The 20,991-nt window shown below is 41.1% G+C and overlaps 1 protein-coding gene across 3 annotated transcripts in view; it reads right to left on the reverse strand.

Annotated features, from left to right (window-relative positions):
• The window catches only part of CEP152 (centrosomal protein 152), a 51,309-nt gene that overhangs the window by 22,005 nt on the left and 8,313 nt on the right, over positions 1-20,991 (reverse strand). Inside the window, exons 1-11 of one of the 3 annotated variants that reach the window (XM_077828851.1) lie at positions 20,672-20,779; positions 18,780-18,880; positions 18,419-18,485; positions 17,853-18,197; positions 16,038-16,206; positions 14,773-14,913; positions 12,809-12,948; positions 7,589-7,789; positions 6,273-6,420; positions 1,554-1,645; positions 204-367 (exon numbers count right to left, since the gene is read on the reverse strand). In XM_077828851.1, coding sequence (XP_077684977.1) covers positions 204-367; positions 1,554-1,645; positions 6,273-6,420; positions 7,589-7,789; positions 12,809-12,948; positions 14,773-14,913; positions 16,038-16,206; positions 17,853-18,197; positions 18,419-18,485; positions 18,780-18,880; positions 20,672-20,779 — 1,676 coding nt within the window. Of the gene's footprint in view, positions 1-203; positions 368-1,553; positions 1,646-6,272; positions 6,421-7,588; positions 7,790-12,808; positions 12,949-14,772; positions 14,914-16,037; positions 16,207-17,852; positions 18,198-18,418; positions 18,486-18,779; positions 18,881-20,671; positions 20,780-20,991 lie in introns of those variants that run through there. The other 2 variants (XM_077828852.1, XM_077828853.1) reach the window with 2 other exon arrangements.

Genomic DNA, 20,991 nt, shown 5'->3' on the forward strand with positions numbered 1-20,991 from the left:
GCTGTTTCCCACGTTAGAATAATCTATGGTAATTTATTAAATATGCTGAGGAGACCAAAGAATTCTGCGTTTTTTAGAAGTACTCTGCTGCTAATTTACTGAGTTTTTAAAAAATTACTACATACAATAATTTTGTACAGACTGCATCTTCTACTGTAGACTGATCTGATGCATCATTTGCTAGAATGATATTCACCCAATACCTGTGAAATCTTGCTTTTTTCCAGTTGATTTTTTTAATACCCAAATCCACATAAGAATCAGTCATGTCCACATGAAGTTCTCCACTTGCGTCATTCAGAAACACCCCAAGCTTGGCAGCAGATTCGTACAAAGCAATTTCTTCCTTTAGTTCTGTTAGCTCTTCCTAAAAAAGGCAAAATAGTAGTATTATAGACAGCAGGTCAACTAAGTCAAAACAAACCAGGAAATCAAGCCTTTTAGGCCCAACAAGAATTTCCCCAGATAAGTCACTAAAAGTAAAACAAATTTCTTAAGTTACTAAACTAATTTCTGTATTTATGGGCCATACATATTTGAACCACCAAGCATTGCTTTAATTCTAGAAACACACAGTTTGTTTTGCTAATACCAGTTATTACTCAATCACTTATGTGATAGCCTCTCTACTATACTATAAGTTACATTAAAAACCAAGTGGGGAATATTTCTTACACTCTCACTATATGTCCAGTATATACAGAGTTCTTAGTATCACAGCTAGCATTCAGGTAAGGGATGGTTTCAGACTCTTACGTCCTTACCTCTTCTTTTTCTTCTCCCAATCATCATCATGATGGGGATCTCGCTGTAAACGGGAGTGCAGTTTAGCTGCAGTAGCAGCTAGAGCAGCGAGAAGATTCATAGTTTCAAAGATGGCAGGATTTTACACGTTAAATATCTGAACTACAATGAGAACATGGACTTCCAGATATAATTGGTAGAGGGATTCTCCCCCTTCGCTCATGATAATAATTCTTGCTCATGAAGATAAACTTCAGAACCATATTATACTTCCAATAGTCATAGAATCATAGAATATCAGGGTTGGAAGGGACCTCAGGAGGTCATCTAGTCCAACCCCCTGCTCAAAGCAGGACCAATCCCCAATTTTTGCCCCAGATCCCTAAATGGCCCCCTCAAGGATTGAACTCACAACCCTGGGTTTAGCAGGCCAATGCTCAAACCACTGAGCTATCCCTCCCTACTTATCCAATTAAATTAGATTTTTCTCCTCCCTCTGGAAACAGGATTTGAATTTTAAATACTGTACTTTCCATTCTTCTCCCACTAGCACACTAGTTAAACACATTACGTAAAGTTTGCCCTGCTGAGACACATGTATCCCTGTGTTTTAATGAGCAAGCCTGGCTTGGAATATTCACTGTGACTCTGGAGAACCATTCTCCCTTCAGTAATGGAGTACCAACTGATTCTTTCAAAAGGGATGCCATGCCAGGGCTATGTCCATAAAGTGCTTCAGCCCAGCAGATGCTTACCCTTTATGCCCCCTCCCTTTTCTAACAAAATATTTTTTCATAAAATATATTAACCTGCAAAGTCTTGTTCATGTTGTTGCTTATCAGCTGTGCAGACTGGGCTTGCTGCAGTTGTAATCGTAACTGATTTGTCTCCTGTATTGAGCCTGTAGAGAAAGAGAACCTTACTGTAAGGAAGATTACTACTAAAAATTCACCATTAAAAGTAAATATATTGACTATGGCAGTAGCCCTTACTCCATTTACTATGCTCATGAACTCCACTATTTTAAAATACAAGTTATAAAGATGGAAAAAAGTTTTTTGGCTACTTGGAAAAGAAGGTTATTACAGTTCTTAGATTTAAACAGCAGCTTGTTCCAGGCTCAGAAATCCTTATTTCTTCAGGGTTTTTTTTTTGGTTTGTTTGTTTTCTTAAACTGGTAGTTTTAAAATAAAAGTGAGGAGGAATAAGACAGGTCAAATGTTTCCTTTTTGCTCCTGGTTTGTTACAAGAGAAGCAAATTGTGTGACTATACCAAAAAAAGCAGGAACAAGGCTACCTTGGAAAAGAGGTCGAAAAAATTCAAAAATAAAGACTAATTTTATAAAGTTGCTAATTTAATATTACTTTTAAGGGCATTCCACAGTATTCTATCACTCTTTGGCTGGCCGACTGCATTGCACTTAATACTGCCCGTTACATTCATAATTACTTATTGCTTTATTATAGAGAATTAACAAAAAGATTTTCCCCCTCCATTTGGACTTTCTACCATCTCCTCAAGATGGCTTCTTGTACATATGTACATCAGAATTCTCATTTTCAGTAGGTTCTTAAAATGGCATCCACAGGAAAAGGAGAGGCATGTATCTAATAGTATATTATTTTACTTAAAAAAAAACCAATTAAATAAAGGTTTCAGAGTAGCAGCCATGTTAGTCTGTATTCGCAAAAAGAAAAGGAGTACTTGTAGCACCTTAGAGACTAACAAATTTATTTGAGCATAAGCTTTTGTGAGCTACAGCTCACTTCATCGGAGGCATTCAGTGGAAAATACAGTAGGGAGACTTATATACATAGAGAACATGAAACAATGGGTGTTACCATACACACTCGAACCAGAGTGATCACTTAAGGTGAGCTATTACCAGCAGGAGAGTGGGGGGGGGGGGGGAAGGGGGAACCTTTTGTAGTGATAATCAAGGTGGGCCATTTCCAGCAGTTGACAAGAACCTCTGAGGAACAGAGGGGGGTGGGGGATAAACATGGGGAAATAGTTTTACTTTGTGTAATGACCCATCCAGTCCCAGTCTCTATTCAAGCCTAAGTTAATTGTATCCAGTTTGCAAATTAATTCCAATTCAGCAGTCTCTCCTTGGAGTCTGTTTTTGAAGTTTTTTTGTTGAAGTATTGCCACTTTTAGGTCTGTAATTGAGCGACCAGAGAGATTGAAGTGTTCTCCAACTGGCTTTTGAATGTTAACATACTAACCCACAGAGAGCTTCCTACCAAGACTACAAAAAGAAGGATTCTGGGTGGACTCCTCCTGAAGGTCGAAACAACAGACTGGATTTCTACATAGAGTGCTTCCGCTGACGTGCATGTACTGAAATTGTGGAAAAGCAGCATCACTTGCCCCATAACCTCAGCCATGCAGAACACAATGCCATCCACAGCCTCAGAAACAACTCTGACATCATAATCAAAAAGGCTGATAAAGGAGGTGCTGTCATCATCATGAACAGGTCGGAATATGAACAAGAGGCTGGTAGACAGCTCTCCAACACCACTTTCTACAAGCCATTACCCTCTGATCCCACTGAGGGTTACCAAAATAAACTACAGCATTTGCTCAAGAAACTTCCTGAAAAAGCACAAGAACAAATCCGCAGACACACCCCTGGAACCCCAACCTGGGGTATTCTATGTGCTACCCAAGATGCATAAACCTGGAAATCCTGGCTGCCCCATCATCTCAGGCATTGGCACCCTGACAGCAGGATTGTCTGGCTATGTAGACTCCCTCCTCAGGCCCTACGCTACCAGCACTCCCAGCTATCTTCAAGACACCACTGACTTCCTGAGGAAACTACAATCCATCAGTGATCTTCCTGAAAACACCATCCTGGCCACTATGGATGTAGAAGCCCTCTACACCAACATTCCACACAAAGATAGACTACAAGCCGTCAGGAACAGTATCTCCGATAATGTCACGGCAAACCTGGTGGCTGAACTTTGTGACTTTGTCCTCACCAATAACTATTTCACATTTGGGGACAATGTATACCTTCAAATCAGTGGCACTGCTATGGGTACTGCCCACAGTATGCCAACATTTTTATGGCTGACTTAGAACAACGCTTCCTCAGCTCTCGTCCCCTAATGCCCCTACTCTACTTGCGCTACACTGATGACATCTTCATCATCTGGACCCATGGAAAAGAAGCCCTCGAGGAATTCCACCAGGATTTCAACAATTTCCATTCCACCATCAACCTCAGCCCTCTACACCTACAGTCCACACAAGAGATCCACTTCCTGGACACTACAGTGCTAAAAAGCGATGGTCACATAACCACCACCCTATACCGGAAACCTGCTGACCACTATGCCTACCTCCATGCCTCCAGCTTTCATCCAGACAACACCACACGATCCACTGTCTACAGCCAAGCTCTACGATACAACCGCATTTGCTCCAACCCCTCAGACAGAGACAAACACCTACAAGATCTCTATCAAGCACTCTTACAACTACAATACCCACCCACTGAAGTGAAGAAACAGATTGACAGAGCCAGAAGAGTACCCAGAAGTCACCTACTACAGGACAGGCCCAACAAAGAAAATAACAGAACGCCACTAGCCGTCACCTTCAGCCCCCAACTAAAACCTCTCCAACGCATCATCAAGGATCTACAACCTATTCTGAAGGATGACCCATCACTCTCACAGATCTTGGGAGACAGGCCAGTCCTTGCTTATAGACAGCTCCCCAACCTGAAGCAAATACTCACCAACAACCACACGCCATACAACAGAACAACTAACCCAGGAACCTATCCTTGCAACAAAGCCTGTTGCCAACTGTGTCCACATATCTATTCAGGGGACACCATCATAGGGCCTAATCACATCAGCCACACTATCAGAGGCTCGTTCACCTGCACATCTACCAATGTGATGTGCGCCAGCAATGCCCCTCTGCCATGTACATTGGTCAAACTGGACAGTCTCTACGTAGAAGAGTAAATGGACACAAATCAGACGTCCAGAATTATAACATTCAAAAACCAGTTGGAGAACACTTCAATCTCCCTGATCACTCGATTACAGACCTAAAAGTGGCAATACTTCAACAAAAAAACTTCAAAAACAGACTCCAAGGAGAGACTGCTGAATTGGAATTAATGTGCAAACTGGATACAATTAACTTAGGCTTGAATAGAGACTGGGACTGGATGAGTCATTACACAAAGTAAAACTATTTCCCCATGTTTATCCCCCACCGTTCCTCAGAGGTTCTTGTCAACTGCTGGAAATGGCCCACCTTGATTATCACTACAAAAGGTTCCCCCTTCCCCTCCTCCCCCCTCCCACTCTCCTGCTGGTAATAGCTCACCTTAAGTGATCACTCTGGATTGAGTGTGTATGGTAACACCCATTGTTTCATGTCCTCTATGTATATAAATCTCCCCACTGTATTTTCCACTGAATGCATCCGATGAAGTGAGCTGTAGCTCACGAAAGCTTATGCTCAAATAAATTTGTTAGTCTCTAAGGTGCCATAAGTACCCTTTTTGCAATTAAATAAATTCATTATGAGAATGCTGGTCAAAAGATGGAGAAGTTCAAGGCTATCTACAAATCACAATTTGCAACTTGCAATAGTGCAAGCTTCCTAATATGTCTGGCGAATGCTCCTCCATGTGGCTCTTAAGGGACTGCCTGGAATTGAAAAGTTGTTTGGTTTTTCCTTTAGTTTCAAATCCTTAAGTCTTCTATGGAGATAGCACTCAATGGTACTCCTTTTGGCAAACTACAACAGGGATATGTTGACAGCAGTCCAGTAAGAACTGAACTCAGGTTGTTTGCACATAAACTGGCATTGTTTTGGGATTAGTTTACGTTGTGTTTGCTTAATTAGTTTAGTTAAACCAGTGCAAGTCTGTGGGCAGGCACTCTTATTTTGGTTTAAGAGAGGCTTATTTTGACTTAGCGTCATCCACACATTTTTAGTTTTAAATAAACAGTATTAAACCCAAAATAAGCCACTCAAACCAAAACCTGCACACAAACTTACAGAGATTTAATGAAGCCCGTTTGAAAACACATCTAGCTAAACCACTGAAAGTTTGTGTGTAGACAAGGTCTGAAACCACCAGCCACCAATGAAATACTCATGGATTTGAGTCATTATTTATCTGGGCCAAGTGACAACACTATTTCATCACTAATCTCCTAAACCATCCAGTGCCCTGAGGCACAGTTTTTAAGAAACTGGACACAGCCATATTGCTAAAGTTAGTGGTTTATCAATAGTCAACTGTAGAGTAGTACAGGGGACAAGTTTTACACATTCATGCTACGTATCTTGCACTAGGAGTTGTTTGTCCTAACATGTCACTTCAAATCTAGAATCATTTAATGAATTTCAAATATATGGTTAACTTATTTCTTCCCCAAAGTCTAACACGTTTATTAATCACACTGCACCTGTTATTCAATTCCATCCGTATTGGAAATTGTTTCTGCCATAGCAGATAAGGTGTATGGATGAGACTAACCTGTTTGCAGTAAGTTTGCACACTGCTTTTGGCTTTCTTCTAGGCTCCTTGTCAGTCGATTGATTATCTCTGTTTTTTCTAGTTTGCTTTCTTCAAGCATTCTTTCGAGTTGCTTCACATGTTCCCTTAGATTACAGCAAAGATCTTTCTAATGAGAGATTTTTCAAGTTACAAATCCATCACTCTCACAGGCAGTAGTCTAAATAGTCATCCAGTAAAATTTAAAATACAATTAAATTAAGCATATATCAGAGGTATTGAGATCATACGGATCGTGGTTTTCTCTACTGTTTTTATGAACTAAGGAAAGTATGATTTAAATGTTTTTAAGCTACAAAATCTACCAGAATCTTTTAGAAAGGTATCATTCAAGTCATTAAGTGCAAAACATCAGCCTCATATCGCAACCTAAACAGTGTCTTGACTGGAAAAAAAGTTTGCCTTACCAAGAAACCTACTTTGATGTAAATGTTAAGACAAGTAGTTTTTACCTCATCTAGCTACATCAAGGTAAGCCCCAGACAGGGATCATAAGGTTGACCTCAACTAGCTACACTGAGGTAAAAACTACAGCATCTTGTTTCTGCTAAAAATTTTATACTGAAATAGCTATCTTGATGTAAAAAATACGCCTTTTTATTTTGCAGTGAAGACAAAGCCTTAGCAGCAGAATGCTTGTTGGAGGAAAGAATGGTGACACTAATGTATGCCTTCCAGTTCACAATCAGTTAATCCTCAAAACACTCCAATTGAAGTATGTTTTTCAGTATTATTTTTACAATTTAATTTTGTTTCCCACCTGCAAAAGAGTTTAAGCGAAGGAAAATAGTCAGTTCCTGATTTCCTGGGGCGTGCTCAGACCACACCTCAGTTTAAAAATTATACATCAGTAAGAGCCAATTCCTTAAAAGTGTAACAATGCGAAGAGTTGATTAAGGTGTGATCCTATCTTGTGCTATAACTAAAAGAAATTAGAGAAGTCTGAGGTGTTACTTGTAGCAATAATAGCTTAAATATTCTCATGTAGAAGTATTGGGTGCTTTTTTTGTTAAGTATCTAACTAAATCACACTTAAATGGCTTTGTGGACATGCATGGCAACGTTTATAAACATATCATATATCGTGTTTGTTTCAAAATGTTGTGACTTTTGTGTCTACTTCTCTCTGTTCTGTTACCATCTTCTGGAAGATGGGATTGAGATTTATAGGCCATTTGGAAGAATGGTTTCAGAAGGGACTGGATAGGGAAAAGAGTGCAGCTCTACAGTTTTCTATGACTTAGGCAAATATTCAGTGTTTTAAATTCCATCCTAACCTGCTCCTGCAGTGCAGAGTTTGTAGCTTCAAGTTTCTGTTCTAATGACAATACTTGCTCTTCATACTTCTGCTTCAGGGCTGCAACTATGGTCTCATGCTGTTCTCTGGCTCGCTGAAGAGAGTCAGAACGCCGAAGCTCTAACAGCTGCTGCTGCATGCTTTCCATGGCTAACTCTGCCACTTTGGATTGCTTGAATAGCTGCAAAAACCCACAATATAGAATACTTGAGTTCAATTACAAAAAAGCTATGAACATATAAAGGCTTCAAGAGAAGTGACTGCACAGTTAAGAATGTCCAAAGTTAAAAATACGTTTTCATCGCTTCATAAACTCCAAGATCAGAACAGACTACTGTGATAATCTATTCTGACCTCCTGTGTAACTTCCCCAAAACAGTTCCTAGAGCATATATTTTAGAAAAATAGCCAATCTTGATTTAAAAACTGCCAGTGATGGAGACTCCACCATGACACTTGGTAAACTGTTGCAATTGTTCATTACCCTTATTGTAAAAAAGGTACACCTTATTTCCAGTCTGAACTGGTCTAGTTTCTACTTCCGGTCATTGGATTGTGTTCTACTTTTCCTCGTTTAGACTGAAGAGCCTACTATCAAATCATTGTTCCCCATGAAGGTACTTATTAGATGGTAATCAAGTCAACCCTTAACCCTCTTCTTGTTAAACTAAATAGAGTGAACTCTTTGAGTCTATCACAGGGGTCGTCAACCTTTCAGAAGAGGTGTGCCAAGTCTTCATTTATTCACTTTAATTTAAGGTTTTGTGTGCCAGTAATACATTTTAATGTTTTTTAGACGGTCTCTCTCTATAAGTCTATATATTATATAACTAAACTATTGTCGTATGTAAAGTAAAACAAGATTTTCAAAATGTTTAAGAAGCTTCATTTAAAATTAAATTAAAATGCTGATCTTACGCCACCAGCCCGCTCAGCCCACTGCCAGCTTGAGGTTCCGTTCACCTAGGCCGGCAGCAGGCCGAGCGGGGCCCCCGACTGGGACCCTGGCTGGCAAGGGGCTGGTAGCCAGAACCCCAGACCAGCAACAGGCTGAGCGGGGCTGGCGGCCAGCACCCCAGACTGGCAGTGGGCTGAGCGGCTCAGCCCGCTGCCGGTCTGGGGTTCAGTCTTCCGGCTCCTGCCAGCCAGGGTCCCAGCTGCCGGCCCTGCTCAGCCCGCTGCCAGTCTGGGATCCCGGCCGTGCCACATAGAGTGGGTACCTACCTTCTCCCTGGTTCTAGCCCATTCTCTTCCTCTCTCTCTGCACTAAGCTGAGGGTGGGAGTGCACTGAGCACAGGGCTGGGGGTGAAGGAGCTGGCTGGGGGTTGGGGTGTATGGTCTGGCCAGGAGCTAGAATGAGGGAGGGGGCTCAGGGTTGGGGTGTGGAGTGCTTACCTGGGCAGCTTCCATTTGGTGCGAGGGGTGCAGATGGGAATGGGGGGGGTGCAGGAGCTCCTGTTTGGTGCTCAGGGTGGGGGTGCGAATGTGGGGGGTGCAAGAGTTAGAGCGGGGGTCGTGGGGGGTACTGGAATTAGAGCTGGGGTCGTGGGGGGTACTGGAATTAGAGCTGGGGTCAGGACAGAGGGCTGGGGGTGTGGGCTGGGGTCGTGGGGGTACTTCCAGCCCCTTGCCCAGAGCAGCTCATAGCAGGGGGTTGGAGGGGATATGCCCTGATTCCACCCCCTCTTCCCCAAGGCCCCATCCCAACCTCTTCTCCGCCTCCTCCCCGGAGCAGCGAGTGCACTGTGGCTCCGCTTCTCCCCCTCCGGCTCAAGGGCCATCAGCTGATCAGCGGCAGGGAAGGAGAGGGGGAGGGAGGAATGCAGCATGCTGGGGAAAGGAGGAGCTTGCCTGCTCTGCAGCAGCAGCTGGGGGGGGGAGGGGCAGAGAAGAGCAGGCTGGGGCAGGCAGGATTTTTAACTGCATGCTGCTGCCTGCCGAGGTCCCGGCCTAGGTTTGGCAGCGGGCTGAGCAGGGCCGGTGGCTGGGACTCTGCAGGCAGCAGTGTGCCATTAAAATCTGGCTCACGTGCCGTCTTTGGTACACGTGCCATAGGTTGCCGATCCCTGGTCTATCAAGTATCACTATACTTGAGTCTATCACTATGTTTTCTAATCCTTTAATCATTCTCGTGGCTCTTCTCTGAACCCTCTCCAATTGATCAGCAGCCTTCTTGAACTGTGGACACGAGAACTGGACACACTATTCCAGCAGCAGTTGTGCCAGCGCCAAACACAGAGGTAAAATTACCTCTCTACTCCTACCTGAGCAGATTATCCCAAATCCTTTTTCAGATTCACTGTTTCCCAGGATAGAATCCCCCATCCCGAAAGTATGGCCTACATTCAGTCTTCCTACATCTATACAGTTACATTTAGCTGTATTAAAATGCATATTGTTTGCTTGCGCCCATCTTAACAACTGATCCAGATTGCTCTGTTTCAGTGACCTGTCTTCTTTATTATTGGTTAGAATTGGGGGAGTGGTAAATTACATCCACCTTTAATGTGGGGAAACAAGTACTCTAACAGAATGGGTGCCCTGACGGAACTCTGCATTGTATAATTCAAAAGAAGCCAGTGCTAAAACGTAATGCCGTTTAGTTAATAGGATATAATCAAGGTCCCAGCACATCAGCCTTTGTCAGCAGAACTCGTACGGAGTCCCAGATATTTAAAGATCCCTAGAGACTTTGCAAGGGAAAGGTAAGTTGCAACCACTTTCTCCTGTGGGGGATGTAGGAAGAGCCCCCAAAGAGGCATGTGCACACACATCTGAGAATGTAACCACAAGAAGTTAAAGTCACTGATTTATCTTACAACACAAGTCAAAGTAAATACGATTCTTTTGAGTCAGCTGGGACTGCATCTTCTTCTAAGAGGAGATCAGCCCCACTGAAAATCCTGTGCGCGCACACACACACACACGTGTGCATTATAAACAGCTCTTGCCAACTCCATTTCCAACCAGAAGTATATGTTTGTTACGAAAAATGCAATATTGTAGGATCCATCCCTAACAGGATGAGTTAGCAGGAACCAACAGCAAGTTGGAGCACAAGTTTGTCTCCTTGGGTATGTTCTAATCAGTGGTTGGAGTACTCTGGCTGTTAGAAAGATCTCCATTTCTTAAATATTGTTTGCATATTATGCTTATATATCTTTTTGATAAAGAGTTTAGCAGGTGAGGAATTTTATGAAGAAACTTTAAAATTCTCCTAGGTTGTCACAATTACATATATTTTGTTATCTGTATAGCAGTCAAAGTACACTAGACAAGTGAGAACTATAAACCAAACATTTTATAAACTACCACCATTGCTTCTGCAATCCTTACACAAGCATAACTCCCATTGACTTTGTGAAGTCACATTCCAGATTCACAGGCATCCTGCCCTTTACACCAAGTATGTCAGAGCAATAGGGAAGCAATGCAACTATAAGAGCCCTCCAAAGGAATACCTCCAATGCAGGGGGCCTTCTGTATCCCTACACAAGAGCCCTCAACGAAGGGGGCTTTCTTGATTGTGCTCTGGGAAGAAGGGGACTTTCCAACAGCAGAAAAGGACATGACCAGGAAAGTTCTGTTCCCTGTTTATTTCCTGGTTGCCACAAGGCTAGGGGAAGATAGGGTACCTCTGAAGGCTGTCCTAACTGTATTGTGGGAGCAACAGCCCCAGCAGCTTTAATATTATGGGGGACTTAGGGTGCAAGCCACCTCATCTCCATCCCTTAGCCAGGCTCTGCATGGTACAGTGATGACATATCCATTTAGCCAATCAGTTTTGCCTTGTGTAGGATTTGACCACTTATGTTTAAGCAAATCCCTCCATCAAAAAGGAGTAAATTGGAAGCCAACTTCAAGCTTTCAAGTGACTTGTCAATGACTTATTTGGTCTACAAGTATCTGAACAGTTCACTTTCCTAAGGGATAGGAGCACCAGGGAAAACTCCTGTCCTTTTAGAAAGCTTGGGCTATATTCCACTTAAGTTGCTTCTACCCACCATCCACCAAAACTGAACTAAAATAAATGACTTTAGTTTATGAGTAGATTGTTACACTCTTGTTCCTGGATTGGATGACACGAAATAAGTGGAGGAAAAGGAAACTAGCATCATATGATACGCAAGAAAATTGCTATACTTCCTAAAACATTCTTTAGTCACTTTTGACGTTGAGGAGTTGTGAAATCCTCAGGCTTTGCGTATGTTCTATCAGGTAGTAGACATATGCCACACACAAAAAATAAAATAAATCTCACTGGATTATCTGTAAACTTTTTTATGATCCAAATCACAGCAATGTTCCTCCCACTTCAATAGCTGGGAGGCACTTAAAGACCATTACAATCTGGTTAATGATATCCAAGTGCATCACAACCAGTACAAAATTCAGAATTTCCAATGTATTTACCTTTGGGAAAGTAAAAACATCCTGTTTTGAGTCATGGAGACAGAGCAGTAACAGAGAAGGCCTTGTAAAGCATCCAGAGAGGTATGCCAGAGGGGAAAAACACAAAAACAAACAAAGTGCTCTAATGAATCCTTATAAGAGCTGCTATTGACATTTTTTTTTAAAAGGTTCTGATAAATCAAAATAGTTTTTTCATTGAGGTCTGACTCCCATCAGCTAATGTGACTCATTTAAGACCAAGAATATTGGTGATCTGAAAACAAGGTGTTAATATTTTTTTCATTATAGAAACTTCATCTTGAACATGCAGCAGTTAAAGAGTAACACTCCATCTTAGCCACTGCAACATATATACATATATAAAAATAAATAGGCAGGGTTCGCAGATAGGAGGACTTTGGATATTCGAAGTAAATGATGTATCACCAGAAGAACCAAGACATCCGAGAAACTATGGATTTTATACTTCCAGATTGCAATTACAAAACTACAGAATAAATAACTCTGTAAATTAGTGAGGTCATATTTACCTTTCTGACTAGGGCCTTTGTGTCAACAGTTGATAAGAGTGGGGAAATTTTGCTAATTCCAGTCTGGATAATAGATTATAATCTATAATTTTTACACTAGAAGGTCCAACTCATTAGTCATATACTCTGGGTCTTAAATAATCCTGCCAGCATGTCCATAAGAATATATTAAATCTTTGTTAAACTTAAGATTCACTTTTGCATCGTAAGTACAACTACAGAAATTTCCCACAGTTACAGATAACAGTTACAGTACCTGCTCCTCGTTGGCAGTAAGAGTTTGAATTTGGGTTTCAAGTGTTTTAATTTGACCTTCAAGATGTACCTCCCGTTCTTTTCCATTTTGATACAGTTTCTGGGATTCCTGGAGGCTGAGTGCCAAGCCATCTTTTTCATCTTACAAGAGAAATAAATATTTAAGCATCCTGGGAGCTATGAGAGGAGTTCTGCAACAAGCCTTTTTGGAGGAATTCTCATTTGGCACCTGGGTCTGGGAGTATAACACCTTAGTGGGCCTCCTCCCTCAACCTAATGAGTTGGAGGAAGCAGAGCAGACTCTCCAAGAGTACAGCCAGCAACAACCAGACCAGCAGAGGGACAGGGAGAGGCCCAGCCAGGACCCCCTGCACCCTCAACATCCTACTATAAAGAAACACCACTCTACTTGCACAAGCAACCAGCACCATTGCATGCGGCAGGGGACGGGATGGAGGAAACAAAATAGGACGTCCTAGAAGATGAACAACAGTGACTTGCCAAGAGACAACCAAGGATGTCAGCAGACTGGTTTCTTTTTGAACTTTGGCCATTATTTTCTGTCTGCTGCTTGCTTTTTTTGTCCAACTTTCTTCCCACCCTTTCCCCCTCCCTACTCAAACTCCTCTCTTCTTTCTTTCCCTTCCACCTTGCTACAATTCCCCCTTACCTCACTCCTGCCCCCACACAAAGAAATTAAGACAACAAAGTTTGTACCCATCATCACTGAACACTGTCTCGGTTGTGTCTCTGTCTCTTAATTCGTCCAATTTTTTATTTTTAGACTGTTTGGACTCTCTAGGACAGGGACCACATTGTCCTGTATGCTTCTACAGGGTCTAGCATAGTGCAGCTCCAGATCCTGATGGAAGCCTTTGGGTAGTACTGCATCCATTCTCTCCAGGATGCTCACATTAGTTATCACCATGAAGTTTAAAGAATTTCACTCAAGGGCTATAAATATAAGTTTAAAAGTCAAATAAAAAAAACCAAAGAGGTATTGTGTTAGGCCCCAATTTGGGAAAGCGCTTAAAGTTAAGAATGGTCCTGAACAGAACACTTTCCCGACTCAAGACCTTAATATAGTAATAATGGGCACAAGTAGTTCAGCAATCATTGCTCACTGCACCCAAGTTAACAGATCTCTTTGGAACCAGCGGGTGTATTAACAGATCTAGAGGAAGCACTTGGTTCCTATCCAGCTGAAAGTAAAGGTGCTACAAAAGCAGCAATTTAGCAGGAAAGAGAGATGATTCTCTCTTCCTTTCTACACATACCCTTCCTTCCCCCTCGCCCCCAGGCTCTACTATTATTAAAATGACGGGGGCTATTTAAGTAGATCAATAATAAGCCAATATTTTAGAATTGGGATCCAGATTAGTGTTGTCTAATTTATTTAATAATATTAGAGATTAGACATGGTGGGTAATGTGTGTCAAACAGATGAAAAAGTACAGCAGTATTTTATTTGAATTTGGCTGTTTACTGAATTCCTTTTTCTTTAGTCATCCATTTATTGGGTTTCTTGCACTTTCCTCTGAAACAGCTGGTATTGGCCACTGTCGGAGATCACTGCTCTGATCTTATGTGGCCATTCCTATATTATTTTAAAAAGTACTAAAAAAAGAGTGAAAAAAGTTTCAGTGCAACTGTAAGCCTTCAGCTATACACAAGGGGCCAAGTCTCTGCAGCGTTACACCTGTTTTGAGTGAGTGCACAGGGGGTTTAAAATGCCAGCAAAATAGAATTCAATTGTTTGGACCGCTGATAGTGTTTTTACACCCCCATTGTGTAAATAACTATAAAAGATGCAAAGAGGGTGGGGAATCACGCTCAGACTCTGAACCCAAATCAAGTTTGCAAGTACAATCAATGTATGTTGGAGTGTGTTAAACAGAAATTGATGAGCACATTAGATCTCAGTACATTCTAGAAATTAAAGGTCCATATAAACTTTTGTTTTACCTTTGACCATTGCAAGCTGATGATTCAGATACCTAATCTGCTGTGCACTCTTTTCCATCTTTTCAGTAAGTTCTTCCAGTTGTCTCTCTCTTGCTTTATTAAGAACCTGAAGTTGAAGAATCTGCATATTGTCCACAGAATCTGTCGAAGTTTAAAATATAACTAACTTTCTAACAAGCTAGCTTCTGAAGAGTGCATAACATTCTTATAGTACAATTAACTAGTCTGAAATAGATTATAAGGTCTTTGGGGCAGGAACCATCTACCTTCTGAACAGTGCCAAATTCATTGTTGGTGTACAAGATGTAACTCCAAAACAGAGAAAAGTTATACAACTTGCTTACTAAATAAAGTGCACCAGCTCACAGTCCCACCATTAGGCCTGAATTACGTCAGCTAAAACTCCACACAACTGTCACCAACTAACGGAGTGTTAACATTAGTGTACTTACTGTAAATTTTCAGAGTTCCATTCCTAGTCATCTAGAGACTTTTGACATTTCTCCACTAAGCCTACAGATTTGACATTATAAACATTTATTGGACAAGGCGGAGAACCATTCAAGGCCCAGTCTTGTAAGCAGCAGGGTGACTCCGAACAGATGCTGAGCACCATTAGGCCACGTCTACACTACGAGTGCTACAGCTGCATAGCTACAGTACTGTAGCTATGCTGCTGTATCCCCATAGCGTAGACACAGACTACAATGATGAAAGGGGTTTTTCCCATCACTGTAGGAACACCACCTTCCCCAGCAAAAGTAACTAGGTAAACTGAAGCATTCTTCCGTTGACCTACTTGTGTCTGCACTGGGGGTTAGGTCAGCATAGCCACAGTACTTCGGGGTGTGGATTTTTCACATCCTTGAGCAGGATGTCAACCTAAGTTTCAAGTACAGATCAGGCCTTAGCTCCTCCCAATGCAATCAGTAGTACAAGAGCCATCAGCAAAATAAAAGAATTCAGCCTTTACTCAGGCAAAATCCTACTGGCCTACAGTGAATATTATGAAGCATTTAAAACTGAATATACTGATCAAAAGAAATGGTCTATTCTTATTTTCATTGTAATAAGAAGAAACTAGTACCACCTCAACGAGCTATCGCTTGATAAAAATTTAGAGGTTAGGACACATCCAAGGTATTGCTGTATTTTTCCTTTGTTTAATAAAGCCTAAGAAAAAATCCTGGCTCCACTGAACTCTTCAGAGGGACCAGGATTTCACCCCAGGACACTTATCAAAGCTTGAACTAGATAACACTTACTCTCCTCAGTACCCAAAAACTCCCGTTGCAGCTCTTCAAGCACTTCATTTCTTCTTGTTGCATCTTGGGTTACTGGGATTTTTTGCTGAATGGCATTTTGATATGGTTTATACGTCACTCTGTAAGATTCCACAGCTTGGCTGTTAGCAACTTCAGATGCACCAAATTGCTGTTGTGACAACAGATTAAAAGTAAGGACAACTGTTTTAAACCTACCCTCGTCTTGCACAGCAAAAGTATTTCCCTTTGTGGATTTACAAGGTTTGGTATTTAAAAAAAAAGAAGTTGCAGAGGCTCATTATTGAGACTCCAATCCAGCAAAGCACTTAATATGTGTGTGTTGTCCCACTGAAATCAGGACTACACACATGCTTTAGTGCTTTGTTGAATGGGGCCTTATTGGCAAAGTTTACACAGTCAATATGAAAACACATCTAGTACCACTTTTTGCTAATTATTCTATAAATAAAACCAAACACTACATTTTTATGCTTGAAAGTTCAACTAGTTAACTCTGAGTTACTTTAATATGATAAACTGATTGCAGAAGCATATCATGTTTTAACAACTGGAGATAGAATCAAAGAAACGTAGATTGGAAGGGACCTCAAGAAACCATCTAGTCCGGGGGTCCCCAACGCAGTGCCCGCGGGTGCCATGGCACCCACTGGGGCATTTTTATGCGCCCACAGGACACCCCGCCACCAAAAAGCCGCCGAGAAGCATTGCCGTTTCTTGGCAGCGACGCTTCTTGCCGCTGCTGCTTCCAAACAGCGGCATTTCGGCAGCCACATGTCTGGCACCCACCACAGTCTTCTGGAAATAGCAATATGCTATTCCCACAAGGAAGGTTGAGGACCACTGATCTAGTCCATCCCATTGCACCGAGGCAGAAGTAAGTATACCTAGACCACCTCGACACACATTTGTTTAATCTGTTTTTAAAAACCTCCAGTGATGAAGATTCAATAAGTAATGGAATAGGTTACCAAGGGAGGTTAACGATCCTTATAGTTAAAAACCACTCTAAAACCTATCCTTACAGTTAGAAAGTTTTTCCCCATATCCAATCTAAATCTCCCTTGCTACAGATTAAGTCCATTACATCTTGTCCTATCTTCGGTGGACATGGAGGACAATTAATCACTTTCTTCTTTATAACAGCCCTTAACATATTTGAAGACCTCTCTCTCACCAACAGAAGCTGGTCCAATAAAATATGTTACCTCACCTACCTTGTGTCTCTAATATTCTGGGACTGACCCGGTTACAACTACACACTGTATACATCGCGCCCCCCCACTCAGCCTTCTTTTCTCAAGACGAAACATACCCAGTTTTTTTTTAAACCTTTCCTCTTAGGTCAGGTTTTCTAATCCTTTTACCATTTTTGTTGCTCTCCTCTGGACTCTCCCCAGTTTATCCACATCTTTTCCAAAGTATGCTAGCCAGAATTGGACATAGTACTCCAGCGGAGGCCTCACCAGTGCAGAGTAAAGCAGAACAATTACCTCCCATGTTTTAGATACAACTCTTCTGTTAATACCCCATAATATTAGCCTTTTTCACAACTGCATCACGTTATTGGCTCATCTTCCATTTGTGATCCACTATAACCCCCAGATTCTTTTCAGCAGTATTCCCCAGTTATTCCCCATTTTGTGTCTGTCCATTTGATTTTTTTCCTCTAAATGTAATACTTCGCACTAAATCCAGATCTTCTAAACTGAAAGCAGCTAAAATAATACTCTAGCATCAACACTTAAATCATTAAAATACACACAAGATAAAGAAATACGTCAATATTTTAAATACCTTCAGATGTTCCTTCGGAGCATCTGGAAACTTTACTATTTTGTTTTGTTGGTTATTTAATTCCTGTGTATGACCATTTGTGTATGGCCTAAAATTTTCTGGGAGATGATATACATTGTTCTGTTGGCAACGACTTGGTGCTTTATACCCATCTCTGCCGAGATACACATCATCAAAATCCTCTTCACTCTGTCTATCAGAGTAGTCCTCTTTAATTTCGTAAATGCATCTTTCCTTGTCTGCATTGTGCTGGTCAGTCCAATTACTGGCATGTGTTTCACCATGATTATTTCCTTGGTCATACAGGAACTGTTCAGGATACAAATTCTGTCCCTGTTCATAGCCCTATGAACAGATTAGAGATTTGATATTCTTCCTTACCTGAACTGTTGTCTCCTGTTTTTCCTCTTTGATTACAAGCTTGTCAGGGTAGGCAACGTGCATTACTATTTGTTTGTAAAGGACCATATAAATTAATATTGTACCCTATAAATTACTAGATCAAAAACAAGTTATTCTTAATGAGAAGACCCTATTATTGGGTCACAATTTTGTCAGGGACTTACACTTTGGGGATTAGCTATCAGCAGATGATTATTCCACCTGGCCTCATGCTCCCAGGGTTCATGTGCTCTATATAGAGAGAAAGAAAATATTCATGAAACATTAGTTACTATACTCTGTGTATGTGTATGTATATATATAGTTATGTCCATGTTCTCAGAAAGAGAACTAGATTAAACTATTTAGCATCTACTCCATCTATTGTGGAACCTAAGGCCTAATTAAAGTTGTGGTATATTCCCATTGTTCGTAAAAGTTAAGCTAAAGTTGTTTGTACACCATCTGCCCATAGATAGAGCTTCAGCTTCACTACACTTTCTTAACGCATGCAAAATGACTACCAAGAAAAATTAACTTTCTTACTGCTCTGCATTCTCTTGTATGCTACAATCAGAGTAATTAGAGAGCTGGTCTCCACTGTCATCCAGCATGTCATGGGGAAGGTCTGTTAATAGTTGTTGCAACTGAAATCAGACAAATAATACATGTTACCTATGCAAACATTAATACAATACAATTTACTCATGCTTTTTTGAAAATGTATGCTTAAACTAAAAAAGTCATACACATCTTAGAGACTGACGAAATATCAAACACATGTGAAACACAATTTTCCCTCCATTGAGAAGACGCCAGTTACAACAGGGCTACCATAGCAACTCAGGGACACAGTTAAGTTAAGGATGCTTATTTGTTGGTGGAGTTACTACCCTAGTGATTTCTCTGGCAGGTACTTGCAGTAAATGACTTGTGCTGAAGAGTCATTGGATCGAGTGTCACAGAACAGAGCCTCCTTCTGGAGGGCTAACTTGCTGGAACCTCTTCTTCCATGCTAAGGTGCACTCCTTGGGTGCTGCTACCTTAGCAGGATTAGTTAGCTGATAATAGGAGAGGATTTAGCAGTCCTTCACTTGAAGCTACGAAGCATATAGAGTGGAATGCTGATTACAGAGTGTTCCACCCAATGCTAGTATATACAGGAGATCAGAGTGCTGCAGTATTCAAAGATGTTCAAGTAGAACAGGGGGCAGGGTAGTTAGGCCCTAACTGACAAAATCCAACACGCTCAAAGAAAAAGAGAAAGTTGTGTTGCCCTTGCCCTAGTGGCAGCCCAGAAGGAGAATAAAAGTGGTGATGATTAATGTTTTCAGTTACTGTATATCAAGAATATACAATGAAATCAAAATTGTAACACGTAAATGTGTCACTTTCCCCACCTAATACGCAGTTTACCAGAGTACACTCAGCCTCAGAGCCTCTATTTCACAAGACAGATTTCAAGGTGAGCTGACTGCTGGTGAGAAACCATAAGTTAGATGGAAGACTTGTCGATGTATTCAGCCAGGGAGGAAACTAGTACAGCAACAAAAATGTCCTTCAAAATACTGGCCAGGAATTTTACTGGCAATAACTAATCTTGAAGGTCGAGTATACGATCTCCTCCACCGGGTAGGGGCTGCTGATAGAACAGTGGCGGGCTAGTATACAATATATCTGGGGAAAATACCTGTGTATAAATTGTACATACTGACACATAAGGTGAACTTTAGGAAAAAGAGATTTATCCTTATTTCTGGGGAAAACATCTCTTATGAGAGTCAAAATGCGTTATTCCTGTGTGTTTACAAGAGCATCGCTGACATGGGCCCAAGAGTTGCAGTTGCTTGTCAAAGGCAGTTATTGCTCCCCAGACTACAGCTGGAAGGTGCAGTAGCCAGAGTATGCCATGCATGCTGTTTATTCACAAGTCAAGGCTATTTTATTTAGAAAGTTGACTGTTTAGTTTAGGGCATGGGGAGGTTATAATTTATTCTATATGTAAATAGACACCAGTCAAAGCAAGAATGACTGTCAGCTAAAAAATTAGAATAGTACTTATATTGTGTTTTACACTTCCAAAGTACTGTACAAACATTAACTAAGCCTCTCAACTCTCCCCTGAGGAAGGAGTTGTTTATACTGCTGCAGTCAGTGCAATAACTGAAATAATATAGTATAAAAAGACGGCACTCCTCTAAACAGTATGTCTTTTAAAAAAAGAATATCCTGAGATCTCATTTGGCACGTTACTTAGCTTCAACAAGCTAAATCACCTCAAAGTTTTTAGGAGAAAGGCACAAAAAACCATTTTAAAATATTCACTGCCATGTTATCTTCCCCAAAGCAGTCTACCCTGACTTTCCCATATTTAGTCATTCCCTTTGCCCACATAAATTAATTCTAAATAAATAAATAAAATAATCTTCTGTACTTACTTGGAGTAAGGAATCCTGTATAGAATGTACCTGTTCTTCCAAACCTTCAGAAAGGTTTCTGTATATAGCCATATATTGACCCTCAATTGGTAGATCTGGGCAGTACATTTTCTTTTTCTCAAAAGGATACTAGAAAGCTACATAATATATAATCAGTTATTGCATCTAGTGCCTGCCCCCGAACTTTGTTCTTCTCTAAACTAGCAAAGTCTACACATACTTGTTAATTAGAGCAGAAACATCAGCTTCTATACATGAAGTACCAAAAAAAAAGAAAAGAAGAAGACACTATCTCAGAGTAGCAGTTACTACTATGACAA

Source organism: Eretmochelys imbricata, chromosome 10 (genome assembly GCF_965152235.1).
Source record: "Eretmochelys imbricata isolate rEreImb1 chromosome 10, rEreImb1.hap1, whole genome shotgun sequence".
Lineage (NCBI taxonomy): Eukaryota > Metazoa > Chordata > Testudines > Cheloniidae > Eretmochelys > Eretmochelys imbricata.